At 39.7% G+C, this 21,388-nt stretch overlaps 1 protein-coding gene and 2 non-coding genes across 3 annotated transcripts; 1 reads left to right on the forward strand and 2 right to left on the reverse strand.

The window, feature by feature from the left end:
- Positions 1–10,359: 10,359 nt before the first annotated feature.
- trnaf-gaa (transfer RNA phenylalanine (anticodon GAA)) lies at positions 10,360–10,432 on the forward strand. Its single transcript has one exon. It is a non-coding gene; the product is annotated as a tRNA-Phe (tRNA).
- Positions 10,433–11,039: 607 nt separating this feature from the next.
- trnak-uuu (transfer RNA lysine (anticodon UUU)) lies at positions 11,040–11,112 on the reverse strand. Its single transcript has one exon. It is a non-coding gene; the product is annotated as a tRNA-Lys (tRNA).
- A 4,622-nt stretch (positions 11,113–15,734) lies between these two features.
- LOC133546931 (oocyte zinc finger protein XlCOF8.4-like) lies at positions 15,735–20,755 on the reverse strand. The gene is made up of 2 exons (XM_061892781.1): positions 20,470–20,755; positions 15,735–16,847 (listed from the first exon to the last, which is right to left on the reverse strand). Exon 2 carries the CDS (start codon positions 16,795–16,797, stop codon positions 15,871–15,873), a length of 927 nt encoding a protein of 308 aa, XP_061748765.1. The 5' UTR covers positions 16,798–16,847; positions 20,470–20,755; the 3' UTR covers positions 15,735–15,870.
- Between the last annotated feature and the right edge of the window lie 633 nt (positions 20,756–21,388).

A 21,388-nucleotide genomic window follows, 5' to 3' on the forward strand; every position in this document is an offset into this window, starting at 1 on the left:
TGGGGGCGGGGGGGAGGTGCATTGGCGTCGAGCTCCGTGGCTCGCTGGCTTGTGCGCGCTGGCTTTCTGGGACTCTTGTTTTGTTGGCGCGGGCGGGATGGGGCAGGTCTTTTGTGGTGGGGACGGGAGCTGTGCGGTCGGTCTTTGGAGTTTTGACAGTGGGTGCGGGGTCTCTGGAGGTGGGATGTGTTTCTCTGCGTCCGCCCTGTTGGTGATTTTTTTCTTGGGTGTGGGCTCGCGGCGGCCAGCGTCGTCTCACGGGATCCTCGGGTGCCGAGAGTGTCGGACGGCTGACGGGGGTGGGGTCTTGGTGTGATCGATGATTGCTCATTTTTGTGTCTGTTTTTTGGTGCCTGGCTTGGGATCGACTGGCGCATCCTCCGGGATCGGCCAGTCGATCGCGATCGACGTAATGCCCACCCCTGAGTTAACTTATAAAAACGAAGGTGACATTTTCCTTCCTCTGTGTTGTGACACGCGACTCTAGATATTCTTCCCTTTACGTGTTTATTTATATCTTTGAAGACATACTTTTATATTACATTATTTTTTCTTATGTTAATATCAGAGTCCGTTCTGCAAAAAGTTTCAGTTCAGTTTTCGTTTATTTTGAACATAAATAAATAATATACCATAGTAAGCAAACAAATATTACACACATAAATAATCTTTATCTAAAATAAAAGGCGTTCAAGATATTCATCATAATTCTTGTTCTGTCATATTGGTGCTTTGTTTGATTTATTTGGTTAATCCATTCTATAATTTAATTCAACATACGGCTGTGCTAAAGGTTTTAAGTGGTGTATGAGCATACTTTTTTTTAATATTACATTTTCCTCTAAGGTTATATTTCTCCTCTTTTGTTGAGAAGAATTGTTGTACATTCTTGGGTAGCAGGTTATAGTTTGCTTTGTACATAATTTTAGCTGTTTGCAAATGCACTAAATCGTTGAATTTCAATATTTTTTATTCAGGTATTCCTAGAAGCATACAGTTTATGGATAGGGACCCATAGTTAAAATATACATTGTCATATTATATACAAAATACAGTACAATACAATTAATTTCATCTACCCACCCAATACCCATTTACAATTTAATACCGACATACCAATAGGTTGACATTTATACATAACGAATCTTTAAATCCACCAAATCAGTCTCGATATCCTATTATTCAAATTTGATTAAAAGGTTGCATTTTGGGGCTTCACGGTGGCAGAGGGGTTAGTGCGTCTGCCTCACAATACGAAGGTCCTGCAGTCCTGGGTTCAATTCCAGGCTGAGGATCTTTCTGTGTGGAGTTTGCATGTTCTCCCCGTGAATGCGTGGGTTCCCTCCGAGTACTCCGGCTTCCTCCCACTTCCAAAGACATGCACCTGGGGATAGGTTGATTGGCAACACTAAATTGGCCCTAGTGTGTGAATGTGAGTGTGAATGTTGTCTGTCTATCTGTGTTGGCCCTGCGATGAGGTGGCAACTTGTCCAGGGTGTACCCCGCCTTCCGCCCGATTGTAGCTGAGATAGGCGCCAGCGCCCCCCGCAACCCCGAAAGGGAACAAGCGGTAGAAAATGGATGGATGGATGGTTGCATTTTGAAGATTGGCCATAATCTTATCAGAGGTCAAGACCAAAACCATGCGACTAATGTGAAGTCCTCAGCCATGAGGAGTGTACTAAATATATTAAGCTTAACTTAGCAATACATTTAGCTTAAAATGCATTTTAGGGCTATCAATCTCATTCCACATTATCTGGCCTCTGCCGGAAAGCTTGTACATGTTAGATGAGGATTTTCTTCTGGTTTACTTCTGGTGTTATGATTATGAGTGTGGTGTCAAACTCATTTTAGATCGGGGGCCACATGGAGAAAAATCTACTCACAAGTGGTGAAATCACGGCCTGATAACTTAAAAATAAAGACAACTTCAGATTGTTTTCTTTGTTTGAAAATAGAACAAGCACATTCTGAAAATGTACACATTTTTTACACTTACATGTTGCGGTTAATAATTTATTTGTTGTTATTTATATTTTCTGAATAAATGATGTGATAATGTTCATCAGTCAACTCATTGGTGTAAATTTTCAATCTATTCATATAAACCTCCAAGTTCTTCAGGGCAACCTAAAATCATTAGCCCGGAGGATGCGTTTTTTGGCGCATTTGGGTGTTCCAACAGTACAATGACCCCAATCACACATCAAAAAAGGCAAAGGAATGGCTAAATCAGGCTAGAATTAAGGTTTTAGAATGGCCTTCCCAAAGTCAATTTGTGTGGACAATGTTGAAGAAACAAGTCCATGTCAGAAAACCAAAAAATTTAGCTGAACTGCACCAATTTTGTGAAGAGAAGTGGTCAAAAGCCTGTGGATGGCTACCAAAAGCGCCTTATTGCAGTGAAACTTGCCAAGGGACATGTAACCAAATATCAAAATTGATTGATGGATGGATTGATTGATTGAGGCTTTTGTTGGTGGATTGCGCGGTGCAGTGCATGTTCCGTGCAGTTGACCACTGGATGGGGACACCCGAATAAGTTATTCAACTCAAGTCGGGGTCCACGTTAATCAATTCAAGGTAATTGCTGTATGTATAATTTTGACCCAGCAGATTTGGTCACATTTTCAGTAGATTCATAATAAATTCTTAAAAGAACAAACTTCATGAATGTTTTTTTGTGACAAACAAGCAGAGGTGGGTAGAGTAGCCAGAAATTGTACTCAAGTAAGAGTACTGTTACTTTAGAGGTTTATTACTCAAGTAAAAGTAAGGAGTAGTCACCCAAATATTTACTTGAGTAAAAGTAAAAAGTATGTCGCGAAAAAACTACTCAAGTACTGAGTAACTGATGAGTAACCTGTTAGTTTAATTATGACGGCAACAAGTAATGCACAAAAACATAAAAATAGCAATGAGCAAATTCAGAGCCAGGAATATCTCTTAAGCAACTAAAACAATATTATATATTAAATAATAACACATTAAAATTAAAAAAAATTAAGGCAAATTGAGCCACAATAACTTAACAGCACCGTAGGCTCAGTAGGCATTTATTGATTGATTGATTAATTGATTAATTGATTGATTGAAACTTGTATTAGTAGATTGCAGTACAGTACATATTCCGTACAATTGACCACTAAATGGTAACATCCCAATAAGTTTTTCAACGTTAGTCAATTACTTAATAAATGACCATGTTGAGGTGATCTACCTCATATATACATACACATACACACACATCATATATATATATATATATGTATATATATATATATATATATATATATATATATATATATATATATATATATATATATATATACATATACATACACACATATCATATATATATACATACATACATACCTTTATATATACAGTATATAATTTATACTTATTTATTTTGCCGTTTTTGTTGACATGTTAAAGTGTTTTAATGAATATACATGCATGTTTAACATATAGATTCCTATCTTTCATGAAGACAAGAATATAAGTTGGTGTATTACCTGATTCTGATCACTTGCATTGATTGGAATCAGACAGTATAGTGCTGATAACGTCCCGGTTTTCAAATGGAGGAGAAAAAAAGTTGCTCCTTCCTGTCTAATACCACATGAAAGTCGTTGGTTTTTGGCATCTTATTTGTCCAGCTTCCATATTCGTTTTTATACACTTTACAAGAAATACATTGGCGGCAAACTCCGTAGCTTGCTAGCTTGTTTGCGCCGGCTTTCGGAGACTCTTATTTTGTTAGCGAAGGCGCGATGGGGCGGCGCTTTTATTGTGAAGACAGGAACTGTGCGATCAGTCTTTAGGCTTTTGACGGGAAGTACGGTTGAAATAAAAAGTGTCTTTTTTCCTTTACACTTTTGATTGATTGGTTGATTGATTGAAACTTTTATTAGTATTCCGTACAGTTGACCACTAAATAGTAACACCCCAATAGGTTTTTCAACAAGTCGGGTTCTACGTATGACGGTCACGTGACCACCTGGCTCTGTTTGATTGGTCCAACGTCACCAGTGACTGCATGTGATTGGTGAAACGCAGGCATGCATAGTTCCTACTTTGAATGCGTGTCTGACAAAATCAAAATAAACAAAGCGTGCATTAACAGATAGATAAAAAAAAAAGTAGCGAGTAGCGACCTGATTGCAGATAAATGGAGCGGAGTAAAAGTAGCGTTTCTTCTCTATAAATATACTCAAGTAAAAGTAAAAGTATGTTGCATAAAAACTACTCTTAGAAGTACAATTTATCCCAAAAGTTACTCAAGTAGATGTAACGGAGTAAATGTAGCGCGTTACTACCCACCTCTGCCAACAAGTATGTGCTCCAATCCCTCTATCACAAAGAAAAAAAGAAAGTTGTAGAAAGTATTGGAAACACAAGACAGCCATGACATTATGTTCTTGAGAAGTGTATGTAAACTTCTGATCGGACTGTAGGTTGTTGACAATTAATGAGAGTATTTCTTAGCCACGAAACGTTGCAAATAGTAGACCACCTGTTTTTGATACTGTATTGTTTTTTACTGCATTTCTGTTTGAAAGAATATGACTACCACTGTTTATGCCCAGAGTCGCCCTGGAAAAGAATTAAAAACAGTGCAAACCGCATGGAGTACCTTGAACTTCAAACATGGGTGTGGGACGGTTATGGCAGGCAGAAATGTTCATGTTCATTTCAATTAAATTGAAGCTATAAAGTGTTTTTTATCCGATTACTCAATTGATCGACCAAATCGATAGATTACTAAAATAACGGATAGCTGCAGCCCTACTCCAGAACCACCTCCAGTGTGTCAGAGTGGTCCTGTCATTGCAGCGGGACACGAGTGGGTGGGCTTTAGCTGGCTGGCAAAGTGCACGATGGTCAGTGAAGATAAATGCTGATGTGGCACATGAAAGATTTCCCTCATTCCTGCAGCCTGAGGCCTGAGTTTGCCTGCCAGCCGCAGACTCTAGCAGGGCAAGGAGCGGAGGGGGAAGGGGAAGGGCAGCTGGCAGTGATTAGCCAGCTATGATTCACTTTAGCTGCACAGAGAGCACAGCTTGTAAAAATATGAACAGCATAACTGTTTCCTGATTTCGTGCTGACAGCAACTGAAATGAATGGCTTGATGAGTAAGTGTCAAACAACTCTTCAACCTGGTTTGACGTTGTAGACACGCCCCTAGCCTGCACACTCTCACTACTATAGGTAGACTGTGGTGACTTCGACTCGTACTCAAACGCAGTACGCTTCCCCGGTCCCAGCGTGCACACACATGCATGCATTACCACAGCGTTGGAATTCAATCAATCAATCAAAGTTTACTCATATAGCCCTGAATCACTAGTGTCTCAAAGGGCTGCACAAACCACAACACAAACCACTACGACATCCTCGGTAGGCCCACATAAGGGCAAGGAAAACTCACACCCAGTGGGACGTCGGTGACAATGATGATTATGAGAACCTTGGAGAGGACGAAAGCAAGGATGTCGAGCGGGTCTAACATGATACTGTGAAAGTTAAATCCATAATGGATCCAACACAGTCGCGAGAGTCCAGTCCAAAGCGGATCCAACACAGCAGCGAGAGTCCCGTTCACAGCGGAGCCAGCAGGAAAACATCCCAAGCGGAGGCGGATCAGCAGCGCAGAGATGTCCCCAGCCGATACACAGGCAAGCAGTACATGGACCGTACCGGACCCCCTCCACAAGGGAGAGTGGGACATAGGAGAAAAAGAAAAGAAACGGCAGATCAACTGGTCTAAAAAGGGACTCTATTTAAAGGCTAGAGTATACAAATGAGTTTTAAGGTGAGACTTAAATGCTTCTACTGAGGTGGCATCTCGAACTGTTACCGGGAGGGCATTCCAGAGTACTGGAGCCCGAACGGAAAACGCTCTATAGCCCGCAGACTTTTTTTGGGCTTTGGGAATCACTAATAATCTGGAGTCTTTTGAACGCAGATTTCTTGCCGGGACATATGGTACAATACAATCGGCAAGATAGGATGGAGCTAGACCGTGTAGTATTTTATACGTAAGTAGTAAAACCTTAAAGTCACATCTTAAGTGCACAGGAAGCCAGTGCAGGTGAGCCAGTACAGGCGTAATGTGATCAAACTTTGTTGTTCTTGTCAAAATTCTAGCAGTCGCATTTTGTACCAACTGTAATCTTTTAATGCTAGACATGGGGAGACCCGAAAATAATACGTTACAGTAATCGAGGCGAGACGTAACAAACGCATGGATAATGATCCCAGCGTCTTTAGTGGACAGAATGGAGCGAATTTTAGCGATATTACGGAGATGAAAGAAGGCCGTTTTAGTAAAGCTTTTAATGTGTGCCTCAAAGGAGAGAGTTGGGTCGAAGATAATACCCAGATTCTTTACCGTGTCGCCTTGTTTAATTGTTTGGTTGTCAAATGTTAAAGTTGAATTATTAAATAGAGGTCGGTGTCTAGCAGGACCGATAATCAGCATTTCCGTTTTTTTGGCGTTGAGTTGCAAAAAGTTAGCGGACATCCATTGTTTAATTTCATTAAGACACGCCTCCAGCTGACTACAATCCGGCGTTATGAATTATGAAGTGATGGTCACATGTAAATAAAATGTGCAGGATTTAAAGTTAAAGCACCCATGATTGTGACGCACAGACTACGTGTGGTGAAATGATTCTCTGCATTTGACCCATCATCCTTTGATCACCCCTTGGGAGGTGAGGAGAATAGTGAGCAGCAGCGGTGGCCGCGCCTGGGAATCATTTTTGGTGATTTGACCCCCAATTCCAACCCTTCCAACACCGGGTCACGGCATGTCTTTTTTTTTGCCATGAGTTGATTAACGTGGACCCCGACTTAAACAAGTTGGGGAGCTTATTTTGGTGTTGCCATTTGGTTGTCGGTTGTGCGGAGTGTGTGCTGTGCCGTGCAGTCTACTAGTGGAAGTTTCAGTCAATCAATCAATCCTTGATGCTGAGTGCCAAGCAGGGACTTAGTGAGGTGAATTGTATTGATATGGCGCTTTTCTCTGGTGACTCAGAGCTCTTTACATCGTGAGGCCCCGGTGTCTGGGTTGCATTTGGACCGGTGTGGGTGGCACTGGGGGCGGGTGGGTGGGGTGTCTTGCCCACGGGCACGGCGGCGGTGACTAGGATGGCGGAGGCGGGAATCGAGCCTGGAGTCCTGGGGTTGCTGGCACGGCCCATCTACCAACCCAGCTATGCCGCTCCTAATGGGTCCCAGTTTTATAGTCTTTGGTATGACACGGGGCTTCACTGTGACAGAAGGTTTAGTGCGTCTGCCTCACGATACGAAGATCCTGAGTTGTCAGGGTTCAATCCCGGGCTCGGGATCTTTCTGTGTGGAGTTTGCATGTCCTCCCCGTGAATGCGTGGGTTCCCTCAAGTTACTTCCTCACACTTCCAAAGACATGCAACTGGGGATATGATTAATTTTTGCATGCACTTCTTCACACATGCACAGTGCCTGATATCTGTGTAGGGAGGAGCGGCCCTTATTATTAGAAAGAACTATTCGAAAGGGTACCGTACGACAGTACCAGCACTCTTAAAGTACAAAACCTAAAACCAACGAAGTTGGCGCGTTGTCCATCCATCCATCCATGTTCTACCGCTTATTCCCTTTGGGGTCGCGGGGGGCGCTGGTGTCTATCTCAGCTACAATCGTTGTGTAATTTGTAAATAAGAACAGAATACAATGATTTGCAGAGACTTTTCAACTTATGTTCAATTGAATAGACTGCAAAGACCATATATTTAATGTTCGAACTGAGAAACTTTTTTTTTGTGCAAATATTCATTAATTTAAAATTTAATGGCAGCAACACATTGCAAAAAAGTTGGCAGAGTGGCATTTTTACGACTATGTTACATGGCCTTTCCTTTTAACAACACTCAGTAAACGTTTGGGAATTGAGGAAACCAATTTTTAAAGCTTTTCAGGTAGAATTATTTCCCATTTTTGCTTGATGTACAGCTTAAGTTGTTCAACGGGGCCTCCGTTGTCATAATTTAGGCTTCATAATGCACCACACATTTTCAATGAGAGACAGGTCTGGAATACAGGCAGGCCAGTCTAGTAGCAGGCACTCTTTTACTATGAAGCCACGCTATTGTAACACATGGTTTGGCATTGTCTTGCTGAAATAAGCAGGAGCATCCATGATAATGTTGCTTGGATGGCAACATATGTTCCTCCAAAACCTGTATGTACCTTTCAGCATGAATGGTGCTTTCACAGAAGTTTAAGTTACCCATGCCTTGGGCACTGATACACCCTCATTCCATCACAGATGCTGGCTTTTGAACTTTGCACGTGGATTAATCCGGATGGTTCTTTTCCTCTTTGTTCCGGAGGACACATGACGTCCACAGTTTCCAAAAACAATTTGAAATGTGGACTCGTCAGACCACCGAACACTTTTCCACTTTGCATCAGTCCATCTTAGATGAACTTGGGCCCAGCGAAGCCAGCGGCGTTCCTGGGTGTTGTTGATAAATAGGTTTCGCTTTGAACAGTAGAGTTTTAACTTACACTTACAGATGTAGAGACGAACTTTAGTTACTGACAGTGGTTTTCTGAAATGTTGCTGAGCCCATGTAGCGATATCCTTTACACACTGATGTCGGTTTTTGATGCAGTACCACCTGAGGGATCAAAGATCACGGTCATTCAATATTACGCGCATTGATTTCTCCAGACACTCAAAACCTTTTGATGATGTTACAGACTGTAGATGGTGAAATCCCTAAATTCCTTGCAATAGTTTGTTGAGAAATGTTCTTAAACTGTTAGACAATTTGCTCACGCATTTGTTGACAAAGTGGTGACCCTCACCCCATCCCTGTTTGTGAATGATTGAGCATTTCATGGAAGCTGGTTTTATACCCAATCATGGCACCCACCTGTTCCCAATTAGCCTGTTCACCTGTGGGATGTTCCAAATAAGTGTTTGATTAGCATACCTCAACTTATTTTTTTACCTCTTCTGCCAGATTTTTTGAAACATTTTGCAGGGATCAAATTCCAAATGAGCTAATATTAGTAAAAAACAACAAAGTTTTCCAGTTCGTATCTTGTCTTTGCAGTCTATTCGGTTGAGTGTGGGTTGAGGAGGATTTGCAGATCATTGTATTCTGTTTTTATTTACACGTTACTGGTTTTGGGGTTTGTAACTATGAGATGCACATGAACTAATATTCCCTAGAATAACATTTTCCTTAAAGATGTTGGGACGGCGTGGCGCAGTGGTAGAGTGGCCATGCGCAACCTGAGGGGCCCTGGTTCAAATCACACCTTGTACCAACCTCGTCACGTCCGTTGTGTCCTGAGCAAGACACTTCACCCTTGCTCCTGATGGGTGCTGGTTGGCGCCTTGTATGGCAGCTCCCTCCATCAGTGTGTGAATGTGTGTGTGAATGGGTAAATGTGGAAGTAGTGTCAAAGCGCTTTGAGTACCTTGAAGGTAGAAAAGCGCTATACAAGTACAACCCATTTATCATTTATTTATTTATTATTATTAAATCAAGATAAACAACACAAGATACACTTACAATTAGTGCACCAACCCAAAACGTCCCTCCCTCATTCTCACTCATTCATACATTACATTTCTGTGTGACGTCGTTCAAATAAGAATCCAAATAATGTCTTACATCCTGAGGATGTAAACTGTGTGTTGTTTTGGCGTAAGATATTTACGAAACACAACCTGTCCTACAGTAAGATGTTTCTTTCTGTAGGGATAGTGATGCAATGGATTATGTGTCTCACTACGGACTAGAAGATTCTAGGTTCAACTCCTGGCCAGCGTGCTGTTGTTTGTTAACTCAACTGAAACAGTATTCTGTACAATTTTTGGGGGAGTTTATTTTTCTTTTTTTTTTCTTTTTTTTTAAATCTACTAACTGAAACGTGTTTTTTTTCTCTTTATTATTGCGAATGTATAACCGGTAGTTGTATCTGTTCTTATACCGTTTAAACTACCTTTCTTCTAAGCATGGTTCATCTACACTTGAAGACTTAATTATTAGCCAGCTAAGAACTTTTGAACATTTCTGAAAAATCTGCCAAATGTTTGCAATAATCATAACATTCTCCGTAGTAAAACATTCTCCAGAAGCATTTTGGCACATTTTTTAGAGACCCTGATATGCTCAGTCATGGAGCGTAAGACATTCTTTTTGAGCTTCCGGGATTCAAGTACCTGTTCTGCTGACCAATACTAGACTTTGAGACCCCTTGGAAAGACCTCCTTCCACCCCTCAAAAGTCACCAATAGGGCAGACCTTGGTTACATTTGAATATGTAAACCCAAGCAAATGTTGTGTAGCTGAAATAGCTCATATGGGAGAGCGTCAGACTGAAGATCTGAAGGTCCCTGGTTCGATCCCGGGTTTCAGCACAACTCGCTGAGTTTCTGAATCAAGTCTTCTTACTAATAACCCTTCTGTGGCTCTTAGAATACTGAAATGGTCTCCCTGACCTGCCAGCCTTGCTGGTGGAATCCTAGTATCAGTAGTGACACACCTTTCCTCCATTTGTAATTTGGACAACCGTTACGTGGTTTAACGGTGTATCGTTCCTTAAGCCAAAGTTTGGTCTTTAACTGAGCCTTACATCGGGCTGTTTCAAACACAAATTTCTTGCCTTAGGGGTTTGTCTTAGACTGTATAACTTGAAACTGAGAGTAATAAAGCTGAGCTCAGTGTGAGGTGAAGGTGCATCTAACACACCTACAGCAAAATATTAACCACAACTTTTTCATACAGATACACTGTCTAACAATTTGTGTTTAAGGTATTGCGGTTAAACCTTCAGATGATCACATTAACGCTCTCCCACCTGAACTAAAGTGGATGTGAGGGATGTTTTTGAATATCAGTTTTTCAAATGAAATAGAGGAAATACAATCATTGTTGAAAACTATTAAAATTAAATATAAATTCGAAGGACTGCTGCAGTGGGGCAAAGGGACATTTTTTGAGAAACGTATGGAGGTCAGCATCAGCCACTTGAACAGGGACTTGAACCCTGGACCCTCAGATTAAAAGTCTGATGCTCTGCCGACTGAGCTACCCAGGACCTTGTCAACACTGATTTGTCCAATATCTGAGATAACATGCATATTGGCAATCTCAGGTGAAAGTGAATTAGTCAGCATGTTCAGTGACAAGCTGGGAACTGTCAAAGCTCAAGCTCCCCAAGTGCTTGAACCCAAAGCTCATTTTTGACAGATAGGCCAGTTTTACATCATCATCAAAAAAGAAGGTTTTGACCAAAAAAGAAGCTCCTCTTCCAAAGTTGCCAACTCTGAGCTGCATTTAACTTGGATGCTCCCCAGAATTTTGCCAGAAGCATTTTGCTTTAATTTTTAGTGGAGGTTAGCTGCAACAGGTAGAGCTGGTGAAGGCCCAGGCTGCAACAAATAGAAGGTCACTAGATTTTAAAGTCCAACATAAGCAGTCAGTAAAGCCCTGTTTTGGTAGTAAGCCTCATGTAAACTGTGTGTTCCTTTGGCCTAAGATGTTTACAATATACAACTTGTACTACAGTAAAACATTTCTTCACATAGGGCTAGTGGTGCAATGGATAACGTGTCTGACTACGAAGCAGAATATTCATGGTTCAACTCCTGGGTAGCTCATTGTTTTTCGTTAATTGAACTGAAACAAAATTCAGTGCTGTTTCTTTGAGAGTGTTTTTCTCCATTTAAAATAAATACCTACTAACTGGAACATGCATTTTTTGTCTTGTTATCATTGTGAATAGATAACTGGACGTTGTATCTGTTGGTATACTCGGGACATTCAATCAGAACAAAGTGGGTGAGGAAAAAGGTGAAACAAAACAAATCTTACCTGAGCACGCCTTCCTCTTGTTAGAGTAAAAATTGTTGGGGCTTGGTCACTAGCATTCAAACTAGATGTGACTATTCTGTCTATGAACATGAACAGGGAAGCAAACACATTCTCAGTTATATCTGTGATGGTATAGTGGTTAGTACTCTGTGTTGTGGCCGCTGCAATCCCAGTTCGACTCCGTGTCATGGCACTTTAGCCTTTCTTCAAGCTATACTTTTTTGATGATGATTTTTGAAAAAAGAGGTATCTTGTTCCCTCTGGTAAGTGGTTGAACAAGATGTGAAACCAACCAGGTACTCTGGTGAAATTAAAAATATCTATTTGATGTCATTACAGTATTGTCCTTGATGCATCATTTAATATGACTGATGTGTGCTTTGTGCTGTTACTTTATCACTTGGTAAAATTGCATTATAAACTCAGTCAGTCGATCTATACTTTCTTTCTTTTATTTCTTTCTTGTGTTTATTTCATTGAACATACTTACAACATAATACATCAGACAATTTCATACCATTTCACATTAAACATCATGTCCGTGAACAAGACTCCGAGGTACTTGAACTCCTCCACTTGGGGCAGGGTCTCCTCCCCAATCCGCAGATGGCACTCCACCCTTTTCCGGGCAAGAACCATGGACTCACACTTGGAGGTGCTGATTCTCATCCCAGTCGCTTCACATTCGGCTGCGAACCGATCCAGTGAGAGCTGAAGATCCTGGCCAGATGAAGCCATCAGGACCACATCATCTGCAAAAAGCAGGAACCTAATCCTGCAGTCACCAAACGCGATCCCCTCAACGCCCTGACTGTGCCTCGAAATTCTGTCCATAAAAATTATGGACTTGAATCCTGGAAGTCAGAATGAAAGTCTGATGTTCTTACGACGGAGCAATTAAGGGTTTCTTCACAACACGTAAAAATAAATAAAAATGAAGCAAGATGCTTCTGGCAACATTTTACTTGCATATTTGACCCCGTTCTTGGAAATACTCGTAGATTTGATTGAAATGTGTTGCTTTCTTGACACAGAGCCAGTTCAAAGCAATGTTCTCAAATGTTTAGCAGGATTAAGGTCCAGTCTCTGGAACGGACATTCCAGAAACCTGCCTGAAACCCTTTGAAAACAGTTTTTATGTGTGTTTAATATTGTTGTCTTGTTGGAAAAGCTGCTTGTGTACAAAGATCAGCCTTTTCACTCTTGATTGGAGGTGAGGCAAAGTCTCATCTGACCAGTAAACTTTTCTCCCAAAACTGCTTTGGGTTCAAGCACTTGGTGGGCTTGAGGTTTGACAGTTTCCACTCTGTCACTAAACATCCATCCATCCATCCATTTTCTACTGTTTATCCCTTAAAACTGGACAATTCAAGGCATGAGCCGACTACAGCAGTGATGAACAAACAATATGAAAGTAGGTTTGAGGTTTGAGGTCACATGACTAAAGCTACTGACAATTGAAATGTTCTTAGTGAGCTAATGACAAGTACTTTATTGACGGTCCCTTAAACTAAAGCACTTGTCAGCAGGGACTGACAGACGTGGCATGAGTTTTCAGTGCCGGGGACAAACAGTCAGCCTGGCTGGATGTTGAATGTCTGTTGAATATCCAACTTGGAAACTCATTTGACCTCTGTTTGGCATTTGGAGGTCACTCCAGCAGCACTGAGAGCAGTCTGAGTCAAACTACCTTTAGATAAATGTTGCAATTGTCAATGCCAACAAAGAAATGGACTCAAAAAACGCTATTAAAGTTATGTTAGCTTGATGCTAATATACATTGGCTTTGCTATTGACATGCTACTGATTAGCATTAGCAATTTCTCATGACGTTAACACCCACCAAATGAGTTAATTAAAACTATAACTAAGATGAATGTTAGTATCAGACAGCTGGTGCATAATAAATCCAATATATACAGTATTAACACTTTTTTGGGCGCAACAAAAAACATTATGAATTTACACTACAGCCATCTAGCGTACTGGACTTGCAAATGTAAATAAAGCTACATGTAAATGATGATATGAAAACAAAAAAAACAAAACAAAGGGTAACGAAAGGACCGCAATTATCAATAATAATCTTATTTTTAAACATTGCAATATAAATTTATCACAATCAAAATGATTAACACACACAAAAGTACCAAAAAGTCATACTGTTGAGGCTTGGTATTGATTTGGAGGTAGTGGAATGTGTTCCGAATCAGTTGAAATGTGAACAGTACCCATCCCTACCAGCAAGTGTTGTTGTATTGGAAACTAATTTACAAACACAACTTCATCACACACAATACTCCACTATGGAATTGTTCTTATATTAAAATGAGAAACAAATCCATCTCTGAACAGCAATGGTTTGAAAAAGGCATTTGGTCACTGATGTACTTATTGACTGATAAAAATAGTTTATTATTTGAAGATTTCATTAAGTACAACCTGGAACAAGAAAAAAACTCATAACTTAAAATGTTCCATTCTTTCTAAGGCAAAAGACTTAATTTAAGAAAAAAAAAGACGGAATTGACCACTTAAAGTAATATTTTGGATGTTGTTTTGCAATTGAAGACAACACTTGTTCGATCTGTGATTGGGAAACACAATAAACAGTTTATTTTAAGAATGTATGCAAAGTAAATCTCTGTGGGATGATGTACAATATTGGCTTTTGTCTGACACTCCAAACTTTGACTGATATTGATGTTGTTTTGGGGATGTTAAAAAAGAACATAAAAAACAGTAAAACAAATGTTTAAAACACAATATATATAATACATCCACAAATGTAAGTTTGTAAAAACAAAACCATCATTTCACAAAAAAAAAAATTCTGCCATTTTCTCTCACTTTTATACTGCATAAAGGTCTGGGGACATACATATAAAACAATCACAACACAATCATCATAATACAGAGTAATGACGATAATGAATAAAAATGATTATAGAGACCCAACAAATGGTTTAAAAAGACACATTTTAAAATTGTATGAAAGACAACTGTTCAAATGATGTATAAAGTAAATAATAATATGCTTCCTGAAGTGGTCCAGAAGATGTTTCAGATGTGAACCAGTACATATGTATATCATATAAAGGTGATAATCTATGGGATTATTAACAATTACAAATACAATATTTCATATAAAATTGTATGATGAATATACAGGATATATATAATTATATATATATAAATATATATATATATATATATATATATATATATATGTGTGTGTGTGTGTGTGTGTGTGTGTGTGTGTGTATACATACACACAAAATGTTTATTGCATGTAAAATATGTATTGTACTGTTTACTATCTAATCTACTCAAATTGTTCTGTCCATTTTTTAATAAAAGTACACAATGTTGCATATTAATGCATGTGCTTGACTGATAAAATCATTAATATAAAATATCTAATCTATAAATATAGAAGCATATTAAAAAGATTGTTACACAAACAACAATGTCACACATGTTATATGTGCTGATGTTGTTAGAAAGTCAAAATGAAAGTCTGGACAGTTTATTTCAAATCCTGCGGTTTCATTTGCTGCTGCTGTTCTCACCAGCACACTTGTGTTTCTTACACTGGTACTTAGAAGACAATCTTTCACCACACACACTGCAACTCAACACTTTCTCTCCTGGGTGTCTTCTCATGTGTGCTACAAGGTTTGATCCTTCACAAAAGCTTCTGTTACAGATTGAACAGGAATGGGACTTCTCTCCAGTGTGTGTTCTAGTGTGTACTTTCAAACACCAGTTTTCTGTAAAACCTTTACCACAGATTGACCGGGAAAACGGTTTTTCACCAGTGTGTGTTCTCATGTGCACTTTCAACCATCGACTTTCTGTAAAACCTTTACCACAGATTGAACAGACAAAAGGTTTTTCACCAGTGTGTGTTCTCATGTGTACTTTTAAAAGGGGACTTTGTACAAAACCTTTACCACATTCTGAGCAAGAAAAAGGTTTTTCACCAGTGTGTTCTCATGTGTACTTTCAAATGTTTACTTTGAACAAAATCTTTACCACATTCTGAGCAAGAAAAAGGTTTTTCACCAGTGTGTGTTCTCATGTGTCTTTTCAAATTTTGACTTTCTGTAAAACCTTTACCACAGGTTGTACAGGAAAAAGGTTTTTCACCAGTGTGTGTTCTCATGTGTATTTTCACATCTGTACTTTGTGTAAAACCTTTACCACAGGTTGAACAGACAAAATGTTTTTTACCACTGTGTATTCTCATGTGCAATTTCAAACTCCAACTTTGTGTAAAACCATTACCACATATTGAACAGATAAAAGGTTTTTCTCCAGTGTGTGTTCTCATGTGTCTTTTCAGACGACAATGGTATTTAAAGGTTTTGTGACAGTGAAAAGATGTGAAGTGAGTGTTGTCAGTGTGACATGTCTTATCATCTTTAGAGTCTTCATCATCAGTGTCAGGAGAGTGTGACGTTGTGTCCTCACTATCTGATAGTGGAGCTAAGAGCTTGTCTGCTTGTGATCCTCCACAGTGGTCTCCATCAGCTTCTGTTGTCATGTGTTGTGTTGAGCTGCTGCTTGGAGGCTCCCCCCCTCCCCTCTCCTCACTTTCACCTTTCACCTCATCACCTTCACTCTTCACAGGGACACCAGTCACTGGCATCTTGGTGACATCAACCTCCTCCAGTCCTTCAAGATGCTCTCCCTGCTGATTGATGCTGTGTTCTTCCTCTTCCTCTTTATTGTGAGGGGTCAGTGGGTCCTCCTCTTCTTCCTTAATGTGTGGGCTCTGTGGATCCACCGCTTCCTCTTTAAACTGGGGGATTAGTGGGTTTTCCTCTTCCTTTTTAAAATGGGAGATCTGAAGGTATTCCTCTTCCTTCTTAATGTGGGAGGGCTGTGGCTCCTCCGTCTGCATCCTGAAGCTCCACTTCTGTTGCTGAGGGTGAAGATGTTCTTCACAGACGTCTGCAAGACAAACACACCATCTCTGCTCAGTCACACAATGCGTTCAGTACTTTTACATCCACTTAGGAAAAACAAGTTATCGTATGAATTGTCTTGAAATCTCAGTGACGCAGAAAAACGCTGCTCTTACAACATTATTCACAGGAAAAGAAAAACAAACCAGGTTGATTGATTGATTGATTAATTGATACTTTTATTAGTAGATAGCACAGTACAGTACATATTCCGTACAATTGACCACTAAATGGTAACACCCCAATAAGTTTTTCAACTTGTTTAAGTCGGGGTCCACGTTAATCAATTCATGGACAGAACTTTTTCATATGGATAGACAACATAGTTTAAAGGGATTTTGTAATATATTATTTCACATATAAATATTAACAGAACAATTTTAAAACAGACTACACAGGCTCCTAATTTAGTTGCTGAAATATGCAGTAAAATATTAAATGATAAATAATGATAAATGGGTAGAGGTGCAACGGTACGTGTATTTGTATTGAACCGTTGTGGTACGGAGGTTTCGGTTCGGTTCGGAGGTGAACCGATCCGACACGGACATATAAGTAGCGCCGCACGGTGTGTAAATAATGCACACCGAGGCACCATGAATTGATTTACGTGGACCCCGACTTAAACAAGTTGAAAAACTTATTCGGGTGTTGTACAGAATATGTACTGTACTGTGCAATCTACTAATAAAAGTTTCAATCAATCAAAAAAACAACAACACACGGCATGCTAGCAACGACTGGGATATGATAGACTGACCACACCTCCTCTTTTCACGAGATGTGTCCTCTTTATGGAGCTGTCCAGGTGGAGTTTCTTAAATGCCTCGAATGTCCGGCATTTTAAGTTATGGTTGCGTGTATTTTCAATGTACGTTCAGGGTTAAGAAGGGGTTAAAAACAAAACAAAAAGTGGTGCACGCAGCAGCATTCGTGAGGGAGGGCCAGAGAGAGCGAGAGAGTTATGATAAACGCGCATTCGTCGCCAGGCTCTGATTTTTATCCTTTGATTAATCAGATTTAATTTTTTATTATCTATAGCAGGGGTGTCAAAAGTGTGCCCTGGAGGCCATTTGCGGTACACAGCTAATGTTTTAAAGGCCCACAGCACATTCTAAAAATACTATTAAAATAAACAAAAACATAAACAAAAGTGAAATAAAAGAGCTTAAAGGCTAAATGTAATTTAGAAAAAGTTGCAACGTTGACTAATAAAACTAAGCTGTTTTTTTTTCTTTCAAACTGTCATTGCTTAAAACATAATATTGAATCAAAATCTATTTTATTATGAATTATATCCAAGTTTCCCAATACTTCACATCAAATATTCCACTAAGAAAAATATTTTTGGTGGAAGATTTAGCAAATGTGTTAAATAAATAATTAAAAAATGTATATTTTGTTTTTTTCTTACTGTACCGAAAATGAACCGAACCGTGACCTCTGAACCGAGGTACGTACCGAACCGAAATTTTTGTGTACTGTTACACCTCTATAAATGGGTTTTACTTATATAGCGCTTTTCTACCTTCAAGGTACTCAAAGCGCTTTGACACTACTTCCACATTTACCCATTCACACACACATTCACACACTGATGGAAGGAGCTGCCATGCAAGGTGCTAACCAGCACCCATCAGGAGCAAGGGTGAAGTGTCTTGCTCAGGACACAATGGACGTGACGAGGTTAGTACTAGGTGGGGATTGAACCAGGGACCCTCGAGTTGCGCACGGCCACTCTCCCACTGTGCCACGCCGTCCCTATTATTACATCATTCCCAGGATTATTTTCTCAAATAAAGTAACCAGATATTAACAGTAAATAAACAAGTACATTAATAATAATTGTTTTGACAAAATAATACAATTAGAAATGACACAATATGTTACTGCATATGTCAGCTGCCAAATTAAGAGCCTTTGTAAACAGTTTTGAAATTCTTCTTTTATCAATCATATACCAAATGATGTATCGTGACATATATTGTTATTAGGATATAGATTTGAGGTCATATCGCTCATACCAAACATTGGTTTGCCGAGTCATTTTGTTTAGCCCACCAAATATATTTATTTTTTTATAATCTTCAGATGTGTGTGTATTAAGGGTGTAACGGTACGTGTATTTGTATTGAACTGTTTCGGTACGGGGGTTTGGGTTCGGTCCGGTGGTGTATCGAACAAGTTTCCACACGGACATATTAAGTAGCGCACCACACGTTGTGTCAACAATGCACACTGAGGCACAACACACGGCATGCTAGCAATGACCGGGCTACTACAAAGTGTAAAATCCAGAGCTGAAAGACACTCCTGCCTCGTTAAGATCTCCCGTTTGGGAACACTTCGGCTACGCAGTGCGATACAACAATGGATAACATGGCTTCAACGAAGAGAAAGACGAACAAACGCAGCTCCCACTGCATTCAAGCAGCTTCTACTCGGCAACTCAGGCAGGGCTAAAGCAATAACAAATGCCGTTGATGTTTTTACAGCAGCAGATTTAAGACCATATTGCATTAAAAACTAGATTTTGACACACTTCTATGGTGGAGAAACAATGAGCCCATTTATCCTCTTACTGCCAAGTTAGCCAGGTACTACCTTGCCATACCTGCGACCTCCGTGTCCAGCGAAAGGGTATTTTTCACAGTTGGGGACATTGTAACTGCAAGCAGGTCTGCTCTTTCTGCAGACAATGTGGATAAACGGATTTTTCTGGCAGAAAACAGGAAAATTGAGTGAAAGTCACCAGGGTAAAATGGTGGGGATGGCTGAAGAAAAGTTAATCTGAGGCTGAGTTGACTTTAAACTGTTTAATGTTGCACTTTTTGTATGTAGAAGTAAAGTTTTGTCATTGTATTTAATCTGAGCAACAACTTGAAGCAGTTTAATGTTGCACTTTATACGTGAAAATGTTACACTTTATATGTAGAAAGGTTTTGTGTATATATATATATATATATATATATATATATATATATATATATATATATATATGTATATGTATATATATATATATATATATATATATATATATATATATATATATATATATATATATATATATATATATATATCTATATATCTATGTATATCTGCCCAGAGTCAGAACCTGGGGTGGACCGCTCAACTGTGCAACGGTTGGGGACATCTCTGCGTTACTGACCTGTCTGCGCTCGGGATGGTCTCTGTCTGGCCCCACTATGGACTGGACTCTCACTATTATGTTAGAAACTGGCTGGCCTTGGAACGCCTCGGGATCCCCTAGAAAGAGCTGTATGAAGTGGCTGGAGAAAGGAAAGGCTGGGCTTCCCTACTTAGGCTGCTGGCCCCGCGACCCGACCTCAGATAAGCAGAAGAAGATAGATGGATGGATGTGTAACACAATTTGATGTTTCTAGAAAACTGTGTCCAGTAGTTGATGTTGTCGCTCCTTCTCCTCTTTTGTTGAACAAAGTTCCTCCTCTTATTCTGTTGTCGTTTTTTTTTTTTTTTTTTTACATCACAAATATTTCTTCAACGGCAGCAGTTAGTCGCTGAGTCACCAACACTCACATCATTTGTAACGTAGACATGTTCACACAATAAAAACACTTTACACTTACATTGGATCTCTGCTTTGATGTGTCGATCACTTCCGCCTCTCTTTGTTAGCAGCTAACAAGCTAAGCTAACCAGCAGGCTAGGCTAGCACGTCAAAGTGCACTCAGACTAATGTATCCGCATACAAACAATTAATAAGGACGTTTACCGCGTTAAACGACACACCTGTGCACATGTACGTTGTAATTAAGACCTAGAAACCATAATAACCAAAACAACGTATTCTCCGCCAGACGCCATCTTGTTTTGTGCTTCCTCCTGTGTGACGTCATCGAGGTGTTGTCAACCGCGGAACAAATGTTGGCCAAACACGTGTTTCACTGGGACAATAGTGAGTGGTGCACGCTTCCTTCAAACACGTGTTTCACTGGGACAATAGTGAGTGGTGCACACTTTCTTCAAACACGTGTTTCACTGGGACAATAGTGAGTGGTGCACACTTCCTTCAAACACGTGTTTCACTGGGACAATAGTGAGTGGTGCACACTTCCTTCAAACACGTGTTTCACTGGGACAATAGTGAGTGGTACACACTTCCTTCAAAGACGTGTTTCACTGGGACAATAGTGAGTGGCGCACACTTCCTTCGCCCGGCCACAGAAGACAAAAAAGAGTTGCTGGTGTAACAATAGGAAGAATATATTCCACTCCTCTCTTGTACACGCGGCTTATGAGGTAATATACATGATATATTTTCATATTATTTATCTTATTTACCTCATATGTTGTTCGAAGCTAACGTGCTAGCGTTAGCCCGCTAGCAGGCCTTTGTAGCAAATGCGAGCGTTTTTTTTTTTGAGGAGTGTATTTTATATGTTCTCTATGAGAATTATATTGACTTATTTAATACTTTAACTGTTTTTTGTTTTTTTTAGGAGTGTATTTTATATGTTCTCTATGAGAATTATATTGACTTATTTA

Source organism: Nerophis ophidion, unplaced genomic scaffold (assembly GCF_033978795.1).
Source record: "Nerophis ophidion isolate RoL-2023_Sa unplaced genomic scaffold, RoL_Noph_v1.0 HiC_scaffold_49, whole genome shotgun sequence".
Taxonomy (NCBI): domain Eukaryota; kingdom Metazoa; phylum Chordata; class Actinopteri; order Syngnathiformes; family Syngnathidae; genus Nerophis; species Nerophis ophidion.

Bases quoted from the DNA above. Each gene is read 5' to 3' on its own strand.
- LOC133546931 (XM_061892781.1), bottom strand. From the start codon at position 16,797: ATGCAGACGGAGGAGCCACAGCCCTCCCACATTAAGAAGGAAGAGGAA.